We start from the raw sequence: 17,310 nt of genomic DNA, 5'->3' as shown, positions 1-17,310 counted from the left end.
ATTGTTTCTCCTGTGTAGCAGCGAAACTAAAGTCCATGTCCAGTAATGGAAGGTCTTCAGGATTATGTCCTACATTTCCAACCCTCCAATCCAATTTTTTTAACCCTCACGGGATAAAATCTCAATAACTGTGGATAATGTTAAAGGAAAAGCTGAGGCTTCATATGAGGAGATTCAAGGATCTCAAACACCAACTCTAAAGATAATGGACCAGGAAGTGAAGGCGAGCTGGTAAGTGATCAAAAGGTACACACACAGCTGATTTTTTCTTTTATTATATATCTGTTTTAATCTATGAATATATCTGTAGGGAGGATGTCACAGACTTCACACTTCCTTCGACTCCAGTTATCAGATGTTTGCTTGTCCCGTTCCAGGCTGTGATGCAGGGAGACATTTCTGATTTCACTGTCACTCAGCTGTAGAGTTCAAAGTGGACAAATTATAAACTGCATGGGATAGAGCATATTTCTGTGTAAAACACTTGCTGATGTTTGTTTTAAGTGTTTTTTCAGTTATTGTCAATTGTCTGTCTGTCTATGTATCTATCTATAAATTTTATTGTAACCCTGTGAATATTTGTACACCTTTATTTTATTTTCATTTTCATTTTTTTATTTCAATATTGTGTGTACATACATTGGACTTTGTATATTATGTACAGTGTATTCTGAAGAATTTAAAATGCTAGCCAATAAGATATTTCATCGGGTTATTGGTGTGTTCACATGCAACCAATCGTAATGGATGGGAGGAGGAGTGAGGAACACGAAACTGAAGGGAGAGAGATTGGCGAGCTGTTGACGGAGTGAGATGGGTAAATCTGTAAAGTTTATTTAGCGACAGTATTTGTGTCCTATATCAGATAACCTTTGACAACGGGAAGGTTTTCCGTGTGTTCAAAAACTAAAGGCATTAGGTCTGCTCTGTCCATCGAAGCAGACAGTCGGAACAGACAGTCGTTGCTCATTGTTTCTTCTGGAATCGTGGACCCAGAGGAGTGTTTTCCTGCGGGGATATGTGAACGTGAACTATTTGTGCTGAAGGAGATCGCAGGCCTTCGTGAGTCGGACTCGTTGGACATTTTCGGGTGTGTGACGCATCAGTTATTTCAGTGTTGGACCCCGTGCATCTGGAGGAGAAGATAAGCTTCGCGTAATCGCTTCTTGGCGCGACTTGAAGTGTTTCGCTGTAACACACCTGAGTGAGTAGCTAACCAGTTTGACAGTGTACTTTAAAAACTGCGTCATCTGTTTGAGACTGTATACATAAAGCAACCCTTTGATTGGTGCCTTTCTAAGTATTAATTGTAATTATTTCTGTAAAGTATGTATTTTTTGAGGTCATGTCTGATAATGAAATAAAAACAGCAACAAACTTCTACAGAATGTGAAGTATTTACAAGTTTTATATATATATATATATATATATATATATATATATATATATATATATATAATCTTTTCTAAAATAAAAGCATGCCTCAATATTGACTTTTGAGGAGTTGAAGAGACTCTGATTACAAATAAAGGGTGTGGTTCCTGAATCCGGTCAATAATAGCCAATCAGATGATGACAGGAGTTTAAAGGAGTGTGTGTTTCAGGTCTGTTTTCTGAGCAGGTCATGATGGATCGAGCAGCTCTCAGACTGATTCTCTTGAGGGTCTTTCTCATCTCAGCCAGTTCACAACCTGTTAAGGTGAGGGACAAACCTCAGTTTAAGATGTGTCAAAATTCTAAAAACAGATGAATTATTTGTATTTGAGATGAAGATCCAGACAAACTAGATCTGTTTCATACATGTTGAATATACATTGTTCAAAAGTTTTAGAAATTAATACTTTTAATCATTAAATTGATCAAACGTGACAGTCTAGAGATTTATAACATTACAAAAGATTTCTATTTCATATAAAAGCTGTTGTTTCAAACTTTATTCATCAATGAATCCTAAAAAAATGTATCACGGTTTCCACTAAATTAATATTAGTGTTTTTAACACTAATAACAAATGTTTCTTTAGCATAAAATCATCATATTACAATGATTTCTGAAGGATCATGTGACACTGAAGACTGGAGTAATGATGCTGAAAATTCAGCTTTGCATCACAGGAGTAAATTATATTCTAAAATGTAATATCTTATTTTAAACTGCAAAAATATTTCAAAATTACTGATTTAAGAGGTTTTTTTTAGATCAAATAAATGCAGCATTGGTGAGCCTAAGAAACTTCTTTCAGAAATTAAAGATTGTACTGATTTTTGAACAGCAGAGTATCATTTAAAATGCAGTTTGAGTAAAGAGAACTATCTATTGCTCAGTAGTTTACACTGAGATGTAGTCATCAAAATGTATTTGTTGTTTAGTCCAAAGGCCTTTTCTTCATGCCATTTTTGTGCATTTTTGTGTTTGATGTCTCAACAGAAACAAGATGTGGATATATACAGCTTCTACATTAACTCCACGGTCACCAGTCGCTACGCCACAACGGTCATCACAAGCCGTGTGGCGAACTCACTGAATGAATCTCAAGAGATCCAGTTTGAGGTCAAGATACCCAAGACTGCCTTCATCAGCAAATTCAGAATGTAGGGAACATGAGTTGTGTTATATAAGTAGAGATAAAGTGGTAAAGAAGCCATTTATATGTTGGTCTCAGGTCATGTCCATTATAATGCAGCTAAACAACAACAAAATAAAGATTTATTAATTAATTTATGCATGATGTTTGAGATACACATATTACGAGGATGTCATTGTCATTTTCTCCATAGGACTATAGAGGGGAAGACATATGATGGTGTGGTGAAGGAAAAACAGGAAGCTCAGCAGCAGTACAGTGAAGCAGTATCTCGAGGACAAAGTGCTGGACTGATCAAGTACAGGACATTAAAAAAAAATAGGTCCATAAAATGTGTTTTTATAGCATGTTTAGTAATATGCTGAGATTAATTTCTATTTCAGATCTGTTGGAAGGACTTTAGAAGACTTTAAAACTTCAGTGACGGTGGCTGCTTTTAGTAAAGTGACCTTTGAGTTGACCTACGAAGAACTGCTAAAGCGCCGCCTTGGCAAATATGAGTTACTCATCAATGCCCAACCGATGCAGCCGGTGGCAGATTTCAAGGTAGAAGAAGAAACAAAGAACAAATAGATAATCAATTTAGATAGACAGAAAGATCATATTTCTTTTACTCACATTAGATGGATGTACACATCCAAGAGAAACCAGGAATTTCCTTCTTGGAGGTGAAAGGAGATTTGAGCACCGGTGATCTGGCCAATGCCATCGAAACCACCAGAGCAGACAAAGACGTAAGAGCTTAAAATGAGGGTAACACCCTTAGCTTAGATGTTCTCTTTATGCTACTACACTTAAAACAAAGTGACCAGATGACCAAACTGATAATTTCAGGCATGGGTGACCTTCTACCCCACTCGAGATCAACAGACCAAGTGTAAAAGCTGTGGAGAAAATGGGCTGAATGGTGACCTGCTTATAACATACGATGTTGAGAGACGAAATCCTAAAGGAGAAGTCGTGGTACATTTTTCAATAACGTGCATTAGGAGAGTAAAATAAATATGGCAAAGGATTTTAAAAGACTGTCTATGTAAAAAGACATGAATGATATTCAGAATGTTCTTTTGTTTTCTCTCAGGTATCAAATGGCTATTTTGTCCACTACTTTGCACCTTCTGATGTTCCACGTATTCCCAAAAATGTGGTGTTTATCATTGACCGGAGCAGTTCTATGCGAGGCAGAAAAATAGATCAGGTAAATGTCAACGTTTCAGCCAAATCAACCAAAAAGATAAGAAGCTATGAAAATTTTGATGGTAAAACCACTGAAGTACATGTTTTTGAAGGATCTTGCAGCATTGTGCATTTATATGTTAAAAGAACAGGGATTTCAGTATTGAAATCACTGTGGATTTGCTTAGTTTAAATTAGTCATTAAAAAAGCCCATATCTGGTAAATTTATACACAGTCATAATGGAGAAAGAATAACTTTCAGGTTTTCTGACAGAAGTGTTTTTCTTTAGACTCGTTTGGCACTGCTAAGGATTTTAAGTGATCTTGATGAGGATGACCACTTTGGATTGATCACCTTCGATTATTCAGTTGACACATGGAAGCATGAACTCCTGAAAGCTACAAAGCAAAACCTGAAGAAAGCAAAATCTTTTGTGAAGGAGATCAGAGAGAGAGGAAGTGAGTTCCTAATGCTAAATGGGGAGTAAGAAAGTTGTTCCTCAAAGTGACACAACTGTGTTTGTTCTTCCTTTAGACACCAACATAAACGCTGCAGTTCTAGCAGGAGTGGACATGATCAATCGACATCCACAAGAGGGAACCGCCTCCATCCTGATCCTGCTGACTGATGGAGATCCCACTTCAGGCACAGATTCACACTGACAAACACGATCTAATGGTGTTTTATCGTAGCACTAGCTCACTCAGTCAGCTGTGCTTTATGAATAGAAAAACACTGTAACTGACATCCTATAATAATCCGGTCTAATTAGAAGAACAGTTAATAAAAGGTTATAGACAGAATTAAAATTCCTGTAGGACCAGAAGATTATTATCATGACCAATTTGGTTCTTGTCTTTGTCAGTAAAAGAAAAGAATAAGAAATATGAAATCGTCCAATGCATCCATTGTTTTCTGATCACTCAAAAAATGTCATAATTATGATTTTCAAGCATGTAATGTCGGTAGTCTAACTTATTTTTTTCTCTCTAACAGGTGAAACTAACATAGAGAGGATAATGGCCAATGTGAAAAAGGCCATTGGGCTGAAGTTTCCCCTCTATTGTCTTGGTTTTGGACATGATGTTAACTTTGACTTCCTGACAAAGATGTCATTGGAAAATGGTGGAGTTGCTCGCAGGATTTATGAAGATTCGGACGCTGATCTACAGCTGCAGGTGGTCTACAGAGAATCAGCTGTGAATTCATCCTCAGTTCTTATCTGTTCTGTGTTTGAATGTATTTAAAGGGATAGTTCACGCAAAAATGAAAATTATTTCATTATTTACTCACCCTCAAGTTGTTCCAAACCTGTTAAAAATTTCTTTGTTCTGTTGAACCCAAAAGAAAATATTTTGAAGAAAGTTTGTAACCAGGCTGCTTTGGGGCACCATTGACTTCCATAGTAGGAAAGAAAATACTATGGAAGTCAATGGTGCCCCAGAATTGTTCAGTTTCCCACATTCTTTAAAACATCTTCCTTGGTGTTCAACAGAACAAAAAATGTATACAAGTTTGGAACAACCTGATGGTGAGTAAATGATGACAGAATTTTCATTTTTGGGTGAACTATCCCGTTAAACTTTTATTTTGGTTTGTTATATTGTAGGGCTTCTATGAGGAAGTTGCCGTACCTCTCCTCACTGATATTCAACTTAAATACACAGGAGGGACAAACCTTACCAAGACCAGCTTTAACCTGTACTTCAACGGCTCTGAGATTGTGGTATCAGGACAAATCACAGACAACAGTGTGGAGAGTTTCAGCACTGAAGTCATTGCAGTATCAGTAAGATCATCATGGTGCTTTACAAATTGTATCAAATTGATAGGGATTGAGTGGGCTGTTTATTTATTTTTTTTTCTCTGCAGTCTCAACTGAGGTTATTATATTGGATATTAGCATCATTGATGGTCAATTGTTTAAAAGTTTGGAATAATAGTCACTTTATTTTCAGAGAAAGTTTTTGGTGAAAGTGGTAATGACAGCATTCCTGATGAAAATGTTCATTAGTATTTTTATTTCTGAGCAGAAAGGCAATAATGTGACTTATCAGGACACTGTAATGATAAAAGACCCCAGTGATGTCCCACCTGAGAATGAAGATTTCATGCAGAGACTGTGGGCCTACCTGACAGTGAAGCAACTTCTGGAAAGGCAGTAAGTTTATGGAGTGATATGACATTCTGCATTTTAAATTGGACATTGAGGACATCTTTCTGTCTCAGGGTGCTTCTTAAAGGACAAGAGAAAGAGGATGAAGAGAAAGAAGCTCTCAAACTCTCTCTGAAATACCAGTTTGTCACCCCCCTCACCTCTATGGTCGTCACTAAGCCACAGGAAGATGAAGTGGAAGTTGCCGACAAACCCAAAGAGGGAAAAGAGGATCCCAGACCTCCAGGTGAGAACTGAGTTGTTTTAGTAGTTTACAAACCTTGTAAATGAAAGTGTGCAAATATTTGACCTTTAACAAAAGAGCAAGGCCCATTTTATGCAGTAAAATAAACACAGTGACAGTGACGGCAGCAATATGAAAAGTTACAGTATGTATGAATGTATTAATCAAGTTTTGCATCAACTGCATCGTAGGTTAACTACGACTTCCCATCCGTTTCTAAGGCTTTGCCCATGTCTACTGGGTGACAATCCTGACATATGTGTCAAGTTTCATGCAATTTGAAGCATGCTAAGAGTCTCAAAATCATCCAAAACACATATTGAAGTTTGATCTGTTTAAGTTAATGAACAGTGTTAATATCAAAAATCTTTTTACAGGTCTACATTATTCTACTGAAGTTTGTAGCAAATCAGATAAAAATAAGAGGGATCTCAAAGCATTTTGAAAGTGACACACTTCCTGCTGCTGGTTGGTGGCACTATAACTTAGACTCACAATAGTCACATCCATGTGATGAAGTTTCATCAAAATCAATGAATGTATGCAGAGGTTATGACACACTTCCTGTTTCCCTTATCTTGCAATAAATTTGTTCCCTCGCCACGGCCAAACTGTTTGAGATATCAAAAGTCCGCTCCCAATTTAGTATGACCGAGCTGACCGAGTTTGGTGTTAATCGGATGAATCACCTAGGAGGAGTATATCAAATTCCAGAGCATGCGTTTTTCAAATAACCTATAATAGCTGACTTCCTGTTGAGCTGGCGTATAACTTAGAGCACGAAAGTTGTGTGCATTTTAAGGTCTCTTCATAGTCGTATGCAAAAGACACGACAATAATCATTTTTGTTCACCAGTGTTAATTTTGACAGGAAATCTCGATTTAGTTTTAGTGGTCTTTTGACTAAAATGTCATTTAATTTTAGTCATCTGAATTGTTTTAGTTTTAAGCTAGTTTTAGTCTACTAAATATCATACGATTTTAGTAAACTAAATCTAGAGTACATTTAGTCAACTAAAATCCCCTTCTCGAAAAGAAGACCACGTTCTTGTTTCTTTATAATTAATGATATATGCATTCTTTATAATAACTTGCATACAACATTTTAAATTCTTTCAAGCATACATATTTAATTGTACATGGTTATAAATTAAATATAGAATAATCCTTATTAAATTGAATGATTGAGAGTGATTTTCTTTTTCTTTTGTTGTTTGATAAACATTAATGATGAACAGCAGCATGGTTTATTAAGCTGTTGTCACTTTAAAGGGATAGTTCACCCAAAAATGAAAATTTGATGTTTATCTGCTTACCCCCAGGGCATCAAAGATGTAGGTGACTTTGTTTCTTCAGTAGAACACAAATGATGATTTTTAGCTCCAACCGTTGCGGTCTGTCAGTCGTATAATGCATGGCAATGGGAACTCCATCTATAAGAGTCAAAAAAACATGCACAGACAAATCCAAATTAAACCCTGCGGCTCGTGACGACACATTGATGTCCTAAGACATGAAACAATCGGTTTGTGCGAGAAACCAAACAGTATTTATATCATTTTTTACCTCTAATACACCACTATGTCCAACTGCGTTAAGCACGCACACGGCATCCTGTGCGTGAGGTGTGTACGTGCTCTGGCATAGTTTCGAAAAATCTCTCATAGATTTTTTTTTACCATTGCCATGCGTTATACTACTGACAGACTGCAAAGGTTTGAGTTAAAATCATCATTTGTGTTCTACTTAAGAAACAAAGTCAACTTCATCTTGGATGTTCTGGGGGTAAGCAGATAAACATCAAATTTTCATTTTTGGGTGAACTATCCCTTTAAGGCTGAATGCGCGAATCCAATACACTGACACATCCTATATTCTCCTAACTGTTTACATTCACTTAAGATACAAACAACTGTGTTTATGTGAATAATCACCAAAACTGACATTTTGACAGTTTTGTGTGTATTTGTCTGTTCAGGTGCTAAAATACATGAAAGAGAGCTCAATTCAGTACTCCGGACCTGTCTGAGAGGTGGCTTTCTGTGTGCACACAGAAAACCGGACTGAATTAAGCTGTCTTTAGCGTTGTCACACTTTTTCAGATTTATCCATATGTCTGCTCTTCTCTTTCTCCCAGATGTTTATATTTTTGACCATTTTATGAAACCGTGTATGCCAACGGTGAACGTGATTTCACCAAGTACAACATGTTCCTGGATCAACATCTTTGTTTATCCTGGAACAGCATTCCAATCAACCAATCAGATTTGAGGGACAAGTTTACCATTTAGGTCAAGTTTAGGCTTACAACCTGGGTTAGGTGCTTCCACAACAGTGTTATTCAACTATCATTTTCCTCTGATTTTAGGTATAAGTTATGGGTAGGTTTAGGGGTTGGGAAAAGGTTAGGACTAAATTTTCAGATAGGAATGTTGTTCCAGGATCAACAAAATATGTTGATCCAGGAACATGTCTTACTTGGCAAAATCACGGTGACCGTATGCCAACGTATGTCCTGCCGGGTAAATCAGCACGTTCAAATGTGCACATCTACTGCATCCCAATTCAGAGGCTGCATCCTTCGAAGGATGTGGACTTCAAAGGCCATGCCTTCAAAGACCACAAAGGTCAGAACGAGCATTGTTAAATTGATCTAGTGTACAGAGAATTTTTCTTGTCGCCTAGCAACTGTGGCCCTGTTTACACCTGGTATTAAGATGCATTTGGTCGATCAGATCACATCAAGTGGACAACGCTAAATACAGGTGTAAACGGGGTCTAAAACTTTTTGAGCTTGTCCACTATCAACCACTTCCAGTAGTCAACACCGCATTTGACTGGACTGCTTTTTTAGTGTAGACGCTTATGTGGTCATGCGTTTGAACCACTGTAAAAGACCGTTTACTTTCTGCCTACTGACTTAATGCGTAAACATTGTGGGAAGCACGCTAGCCAGATGAGATTTAAACTTTGTCAGCCTAAGACTCAAGTTTAGTTTGAAGATGAAAATTACGCTTTAACCCACGGACTAAAAAAACCCCAACAACAACAGTGTAAAAGTAGCCCAATTCCGAGGGAAAACCGTGGACTTGGCAACGCTGGATTGGATCTCTTCCCAAATCGCCTAATCCACACCCGTAAAATTCCCATCATTTTCATCTAGTTTTTATTCGTTGTTGAAAATGTCAATAGATTTTTGTCATTTTTGTCATTCAGAACTGCTTTTTATTTATAGTTATCACCTCGTTTTTGTCAGTGAAAGAATGTTAAGGAAAATTATGATAAAAATTATTTTTACGAAATTAACTCTGATGTTCACTGAGATTATGAATTAATCGATGAGAACAAAATTGTTTTTTTGTTGCATGTATTAAATGTGTTCTCTGTATAATTTACACAGCTTATGGACAGGACGCCAACGATCTGATTGCATATCACGAAGGTCAGTAAGAAATAAAGGGTATTTATGAATCTAAGGCCCTGTATCGCCTGTTATAAAGATGCATTTTGGTACCTCTGGAAGTGGTCGAAAGTGGACAAGCACGAAAGACCCCTTTTACACCTGTATTTAGTGTTGTCCACTTGTGATCCGATTGACCAAAATGCATCTTAATACCAGTAAACGGCCTAAAATGGTTACTGGAAAATAATAGCCTATTACTCAACTGTTTCAAATGAAAAACAAAAAGAGAAAACCTGCTTTATAAATAGAAACTTGTGCCGTCCTGGGACCGGAGTCACGACATATATTGTTCTTAGTTGTTATTTTGTTTTTATGGTCTAATTTAAAAAATGTTATGAATACACTGTATTACCGTATTTTGTGCTTTTTATAAATTAACTTCTTAAAGGGTTAGTTCACCCAAAAATGAAAATTAAGTCATTAATTACTCACCCTCATGTCGTTCCACACCCGTAAGACCTTCGTTCGTCTTCAGAACACAAACTAAGTTATTGTTGATTAAATCCGCTGGCTCAGTGAGGCATGCATTGCCAGCAAGATCTTTTCCTTTTTCAATGCCCAGAAAGATACTACAAACATATTTAAAAGTCAAGTCAAGTCACCTTTATTTATATAGCGCTTTTTACAATGCAGATTGTGTCAAAGCAGCTTTACAATGATAACTGGTAAATAATTTTGGCTGCACAGCAGCTCTTAAAGAAAATGGTGTCAATGCAGGCAGATGCAAAGCACTGTTGAATATCAAATGTCAAGTGTCCCCAACTAAGCAAGCCAAAGGCGACAGCGGCAAGGAACCCAAACTCCAACAGGTGACATCAGGTGGCAAACAGGTGTTAAAATGGAGAAAAAAAAAAACCTTGGGAGAAACCAGGCTTAGTCGGGGGGCCAGTTCTCCTCTGGCGAACAGTGCTTTGTTACGATTCAGGTAGCTATCATAAGTCCGATAGGATCGCAACATTCAAAGTATTTATTCCAGTTCAATCCAGTTGAGGATCGTATTCATCACGCTGGTATGGACGGTTTGTTGAGGAGCTGTGCCACTGGTTGTCGTGTCACAATTCACAATGGGTGATCTAGTTGACTCAATCTCTGCTGATACTTCAGGGCTGCGTTGTGGTCGTGTCAAGGTGCAGGTCCTCGATCTCACCTGGATACGGCCCGGATCCGGTTGACTACGGTAAACCTCGGGTAAACAGAAAGACTAATATTAGCGTAGATGCCATTCTTCTTCTGATGTAACAAGTACATCTGATGTTATAGGAAGTGTTCCCGGTTCCGGCTGACCTAATTTAAGCAGCCTAATAATCCTTTAACGGATTTGAAAACATAAATTGATAATGTGTTGTGTGTATGCCAGGTTACAGAGATGCGTTTTTAGTCTAGATTTAAACTGACAGAGTGTGTCTGCTTCCCGAACAATGCTAGGAAGATTGTTCCAGAGTTTAGGTGCCAAATAGGAGAAGGATCTACCATCTGCAGTTGATTTTGATATTCTAGGTATTATCAGCTGGCCTGAATTCTGAGATTGCAATAGACGTGAAGGACTATAATGCATTAAGAGCTCGCTCAGGTATTGGGGAGCTAAACCATTTAGTGCTTTGTAAGTAATTAGCAAGATATTAAAATCTATACAATGTTTAACAGGAAGCCAATGCAGTGTTGACAGAACTGGGCTAATATGGTCATACTTCCTAGTTCTAGTAAGAACTCTAGCTGCTGCGTTTTGTACGAGCTGTAGTTTGTTTAACAAGAGAGCGGAACAACCACCCAGTAGAGCATTACAGTAATCTAGCCTTGAGGTCATGAACACATGAACTAACTGTTCTGCATTTGTCATTGAGAGCATATGTCGTAGTTTAGATATATTTTTAAGATGGAAGAATGAGGTTTTACAGATGCTAGTAACATGGCCTTCAAATGAAAGATTGGTATCAAAGAGCACACCCAGGTTCCTAACTGACGACGAAGACTTAACAGAGCAGCCATCAAGTGTTAGACAGTATTCTAGGTTATTACGTGAAGAAGTTTTTGGTCCAAAAATTAGAATCTCTGTTTTTTCTGAAATTAGTAGTAGGAAATTACTGGTCATCCAATTTTTTATATCAGCTATGCATTCCGTTAATTTTGTGAATTGGTAAGTTTCGTCAGGGCGTGAAGAAATATAGAGCTGAGTATCATCAGCATAACAGTGAAAACTAACGCCATGCTTCCTTATGATATCTCTCAAGGGTAGCATGTACAAAGTGAAAAGCAACGGTACTGAGCCTTGCGTTACTCCATATTGAACTTGTGATCGATATGACATCTCTTCGTTTACTACTACAAACTGATAACGGTCAGATAAGTATGATTTGAACCATGACAATGCAATTCCACTAATGCCAACATAATTTTCGAGTCTATTTAAAAGAATATTGTGATCAATAGTGTCAAATGCAGCACTAAGGTCCAGTAACACTAATAGAGAGATACAACCACGATCTGATGATAAGAGCAAATCATTAGTAACATTAGTAATGAGAGCAGTCTCAGTACTATGGTACGGTCTAAATCCTGACTGGAAATCCTCACAGATACTATTTCTTTCTAAAAAAGAACATAGCTGTGATGATACTACCTTTTCTAGTATTTTTGACAGAAATGTGAGATTTGAGATCGGCCTGTAATTGACTAATTCTCTAGGTTCAAGTTGTGTTTTTTTTAATAAGAGGTTTAATAATAGCCAGCTTAAAAGTTTTTGGTACGTATCCTAGTGATAAAGATTAATTAACGATATTAAGAAGAGGATCTATGACCTCTGGAAGCATCTCTTTCAATAGCTTAGTCAGTATAGGGTCTAACATACATGTTGTTGATTTTGATGATTTAACAAGTTTAGACAATTCTTCCTCTCCTAAAGCAGTAAATGAATTGAATTTTTCCTCAGGGACACTACAATGCACTGTCTGACGCGATACTGTAGTAGACGGTTGCATGGTTATAATTTTCTCTCTAATATTGTCAATCTTGCAAGTAAAGAAGTTCATAAAGTCATTACTGCTGTGCTGTTTGGAAACATCAGAAGTTGAAGCTTTATGTCTTGTTAATTTAGCCACTGTATCAAATAAATACCTAGGGTTCTGCTTATTTTCTTCTAAAAGTTTTGAAAAATAGGCAGATCTAGCAGTTTTTAAGGCCTTTCTGTACTCAATCATTCTCTCTCTCCACGAAATGCGTTTTGTTTTCTTCCAGCTGCGCTCCATTTTTCTGGCTGCTACCTTTTAGGGCCTGATGTGAGTACAGTGGTTCAACCTTAATATTATAAAGCGACAAGAATATTTTTGGTGCGGCAAAAAAACAAAATAACGACTTATTTAGTGATGGCCAATTTCAAAACACAGCTTCATGAAGCTTCGGAGCATAATTAATCAGCGTATTAAATCATGATTCAGATCGCGTGTCAAACCGCCATACTGCTGAAATCACATGACTTTGGCGCTCCGAACAGCTGATTCTACACGCTGATTCATAATGCTGTGAAGCTTCCTGAAGCAGTGTTTTGAAATCGGCCATCACTAAATAAGTCATTATTTTGTTTTTTTTGGCGCACCAAAAATATTCTCGTCGCTTTATAATATTAATATTGAACCACTGTACTCACATGAACTGATTTAAATATGTTTTAGAGGAAATGGCATTGCTGGCTTTGGAGGCCTCACTGAGTCATCGGATTTCAACAAAAATATCTCAATTTGCGTTCCGAAGTTTAACGAAGGTCTTACGGTTGTGGAACGGCATGAGGGCGAGTAATAAATGACAGAATTTTTATTTTTGGGTGAACTAACCCTTTAAGATTTTTTTGAAGAGATGCATTTAGGAGCAGTCTTAGGCCTACATAAAATTTCAGTTTGATTCACTGACAATTCACTGATTAAAAAAAATTCACTGGAATATCTCCTATGGTGAGAATTACATTTAAATTGTTTTTTCATCTTCAGTTGCTAGCCAAATGAGTGTGATGGGACAGGGGTTGATGTTCGGCATTTTTGGACTGGCAGCTTTTTTCATTCTCTTTGCTGCTGCTGCTGCAGCTGCAGTGAAAGCTTACTCTTCTTACAAAGCAAAGCAAAGAGCTCACACTACAGACCATGTTCAGACATCAGAGACTATTACATTAACCTGAGAGAACAGCAATGAAACTGATTTAAGTCTTTAAGAAAGTTTTTGACAAATAAATTGCTTACTTTCTGCTAAGAAAAAGCATCACTGTTACTATTGTTCATACTTAGTAGTGTTGGATATTTGATTAAACCCTTAATAATATAAAACTTCCACACCATTTGTGCTATGGACATGAATGATACCTCGTATCATGCAGCTTGAGGAGGAGAGTGTGGAACAATAAAGTGGGACATGTGCATAAAATGGCAAAGACTTACATTAAAAGACTCATCCATCTAAAAGAACAGATCATCATACTTTCATATGTGGGATTACTCAACTGAATGTTTCAACATATTGTGATAACATAAAATGCCGAAATGATTCTTTTTTTGAGGACTTTCTTTTTTGACTCTCCATTTCACGCTATATTTCACAAGACAAATCAGTGGCAGTTTACACTGAGTCAATGACATATTAGACACTTTGTGACATCTTCATTCTTGGTTGCTTCCTCTTGGTTACATCATTGATCTGATGACACAAAGTTTTATATCAGCTCCATACTCACTGTCTTCTTAAATGCCTGTATGAATCACATCAAAATTACCAGTATTCTCAAGGGAAACAGAACAAAAATGTATTACTAATTGATTCCAGAAATCATACTATTTCTCATTCTGATTTGTCTGTTGACATCATTGGCTTTCTGATCAGACCCTGTTCTACAGTTCGTAACTGCTCTCATATCTCTAAAATGTTTGATTAGACTGCGCCAAATCCTCAAAATTAAACATGCTGAGACACTGGATGCTATTTAAAAACCAAAAAAACCTTAAGATCACTAAGGTCATCTGACTCAGGTTTACTGATTGTGCACCATTAGATAGTAAAACCTAATGTCACTGCTATAACATTGTGAAAACTCTCACAATCTCTGTGTGGCCTCACCACCACTAATTCATATCTTTTCAAACCATGATACTCTCATTGCTTGTCTCCTGTTGTGTTTGGGCTTCTGTTTTCTGCTCCCCCTGATATTTGTCTCATGTTTCTGGATCTGGACAGTGACCTTGAGTTTGTAAATATGGCATTATATTAAATAAATGTATAAGTATTATTTCCTAAAATGCCACTTGTCCAGAATGAACTGTTGTGTAACTGTGCATCCAGTGAATATGATATGAATACTGAAGTGGTCACATTTTTTAACTGGGTCCTGACTGATCAGTATCAATGTAGCCTAAGTAATTATATAAAAGTGTAAAAGCATTTGTACACCTAAATGAAAATGCAGATGAGATCATTTTAACTAGCAACATTTTAATTAGCAACAACACATTTTTAGTTCTTAGTGTACATGTGATAACCACATATATCTAAGTTTTTAAAACAAGATGATTGTTGAAAGTTACAAACGTAAATATAGCTGCAAGCAGCAATTACGGGGCCAAGCACAAATAAGGCACAACCAGCCAGCCAACACGGCTGTGAGCATCAGACCAAGTGCATCAGTGAGCAATTAAATACCTATTAAAGATCATTTTAGGCAAAAAAGCTGAACAATCACAAATACAGTCAATAATGGCACTGTGATTAGATTAATGAGGTATGGTCAGAGTGAGGTGACAATGACACTCGCAAAGTTTGGTGTCAATATGTCAAAGCATTGCAGAGATACAGCCTCAAGAGTCATTTTGGCATTAAGCCTCTAATTTGTTGCTGTGGTAAATGAATAAGGTTTCGTCTATCAACACGAAATCCATAACATTTTACCAGCATGGTCTAAAGATGATACGATTCGATTTTGGTGAAAATTGGAGCAACGGTTTAAGAGTAGTTCGAAAAAGTATGATTTTAAAGAAAACCAAATGACTCACAGAAGTTTGGCTGACTGTGGCAAAATTGGCATCAATGTTCCCAGCATGACCCACAGAATTAGTTAAAATCAGTCTAATTAAAAAAGGCCACATTTATATAAATCTATTAGCATTTTTTAAAATTTCATTATAACATTTGACCACAAGGAGGCGCTGTCTCAAAACCTATTGTGTGCCTTCAGTGCATGGTGCCGATGGCACATCCTGAGTTTCGTAATGGTACACCAATGCATTCATATAATATAGCATTTTATATCACTGTATTGTACTGTATTGTAGTTAATGGAAATTTCATGTTTTGTTCAATTATAGCGCCACCAAGAGGCACAATTCCACCAATTTTTTTATGTGTCCTCAGAGTGAACCCGTACATGTGTGTCAAATTTGGTGCAAATATCTCATTTTGTTTTGGAGTTACAGACATTTATATATATATAAGATCTTAAAAAATGACCCATGAACGACTTTGTTTTGATTTTTTTGCCACTTCCTATCAAAATTTTGACATTTGGGCTTTGACATTTAGTTAACCAGCTTAGGTTCCGTGTTTCCTACGCTGGTTTTGTCTCGATCCGACTAACGGTTTTGAAGATATTCACAATTGTTTTTTTAAGTGCTAAATCACCACGGCGCACAAACCGTAAGTTGAAACCTAGCAAGTTGGGTATCGTTGGACTCGGCAAGGATTCAGGAGTCTAAGGATATGACTCCCGTGAAAATAAGTCGACCAGATCAAAAGTTATAATCATATGAAAGAAAAAATCTCCACTAGGTGGCGCTGATCCGAAACTTCTCAGGCTCCTTCGGGGCATTGTGCTGATGACCCATACCGAGTTTTGTAACGATACGTTAATGCGTTCATAAAATACTGCATTTTAGCACAAAATTCAAAATGGCCGATATGGGAATACTGGATATCGTTCGACTCAGCATGATGTCCTGAATCCAACAAGACCAAATTTATGATTTTTGGAAAAACCTATCAGAAGTTATAAGCAAAAATAGCCTTTTTTTTATATCTCCGCACCAGTAGGTGGCGCTGCGCCAAAACGCTGCATGTTACCTCAGGTCATGTTTGTAATGACATGTACCAAGTTTTATCTGAATACGATAAAGCATTGCGGAGATACAGCCTTACGTCTATTTTCGCAAGCGCTATGTAAAATTATTTCGCGTGTTTTTCGAAAACGCTTTGAGAAATCAACTTGAATTCCATAACTTTTTGTCGGCATGGTCTGAAGATTATCTGGTTCAATTTTCGTGAAAATCGGAGTAACGGCCTAAGAAGGAGTTCGAAAAAGTAGGTTTTTCAGAAAAATCAAAATGGCAGTAAAAATTTTCATGACGGAAAATGACATCATAGGGTGCAATCGATGGCCCAAGGAATCACAGGAAAAAAGAATTTTGTTTCTAACCCTTACGGTTCAAAAGTTATTAACATTAACATGAGTGCAAATTTGGACAGCTGGTGGCGCTAGAGGGACTGAGTTAGAGACTCCAAATTTTGCTATGGACACAGTTCAGACTGACCTCTAACTGTGTACCAAATTTCACAACTTTTTACCATACGGTTCTATGGGCTGCCATAGACTCAAGCGGAAGAAGAAGAAGAAGAAGAAGAAGAAAGGGGAAAAAAAAGAACGCCAACGGATACAATAGGTGCCTA

At 37.2% G+C, this 17,310-nt stretch overlaps 1 protein-coding gene across 3 annotated transcripts; it reads left to right on the top strand.

Annotated features, from left to right (window-relative positions):
• Positions 1-750: 750 nt before the first annotated feature.
• Positions 751-17,285, top strand: LOC127495290 (inter-alpha-trypsin inhibitor heavy chain H3-like). Of its 3 annotated transcripts, none has more exons than XR_007925100.1 (16): positions 751-1,204; positions 1,622-1,699; positions 2,428-2,591; positions 2,778-2,882; positions 2,968-3,130; positions 3,208-3,318; positions 3,419-3,547; positions 3,666-3,782; positions 4,052-4,220; positions 4,297-4,407; positions 4,759-4,940; positions 5,372-5,551; positions 5,796-5,923; positions 5,992-6,164; positions 8,299-9,603; positions 13,602-13,786. XR_007925100.1 is itself a non-coding variant. In XM_051862011.1 (16 exons), the coding sequence occupies exons 2-16, from the start codon at positions 1,625-1,627 to the stop codon at positions 13,784-13,786; spliced, it is 2,034 nt and encodes a 677-aa protein (XP_051717971.1). In that variant the 5' UTR covers positions 751-1,204; positions 1,605-1,624; the 3' UTR covers positions 13,787-17,285. The 3 variants fall into 3 exon arrangements, 2 of the variants coding, with proteins under 2 accessions (XP_051717971.1, XP_051717970.1); XM_051862011.1 differs by having other exon boundaries at positions 1,605-1,699; positions 9,562-9,603; positions 13,602-17,285; XM_051862010.1 differs by having other exon boundaries at positions 752-1,204; positions 9,562-9,603; positions 13,602-17,285.
• The last annotated feature ends 25 nt before the right edge of the window (positions 17,286-17,310 follow it).

Source organism: Ctenopharyngodon idella, chromosome 15 (genome assembly GCF_019924925.1).
Source record: "Ctenopharyngodon idella isolate HZGC_01 chromosome 15, HZGC01, whole genome shotgun sequence".
NCBI classification, from domain to species: Eukaryota; Metazoa; Chordata; class Actinopteri; order Cypriniformes; family Xenocyprididae; genus Ctenopharyngodon; species Ctenopharyngodon idella.
Note: the sequence above shows the minus strand (reverse complement) of the source record. Positions and strands in the feature narration are given on the sequence as shown.

Coding starts and splice junctions, on each gene's coding strand:
- LOC127495290 (XM_051862011.1), top strand. CDS start 1,625: ATGATGGATCGAGCAGCTCTCAGACTGATTCTCTTGAGGGTCTTTCTC. Junction 5,552..5,795: donor CTGAAGTCATTGCAGTATCA/GTAAGATCATCA, acceptor ATTTCTGAGCAG/AAAGGCAATAATGTGACTTA. Junction 6,165..9,561: donor AGAGGATCCCAGACCTCCAG/GTGAGAACTGAG, acceptor TAATTTACACAG/CTTATGGACAGGACGCCAAC.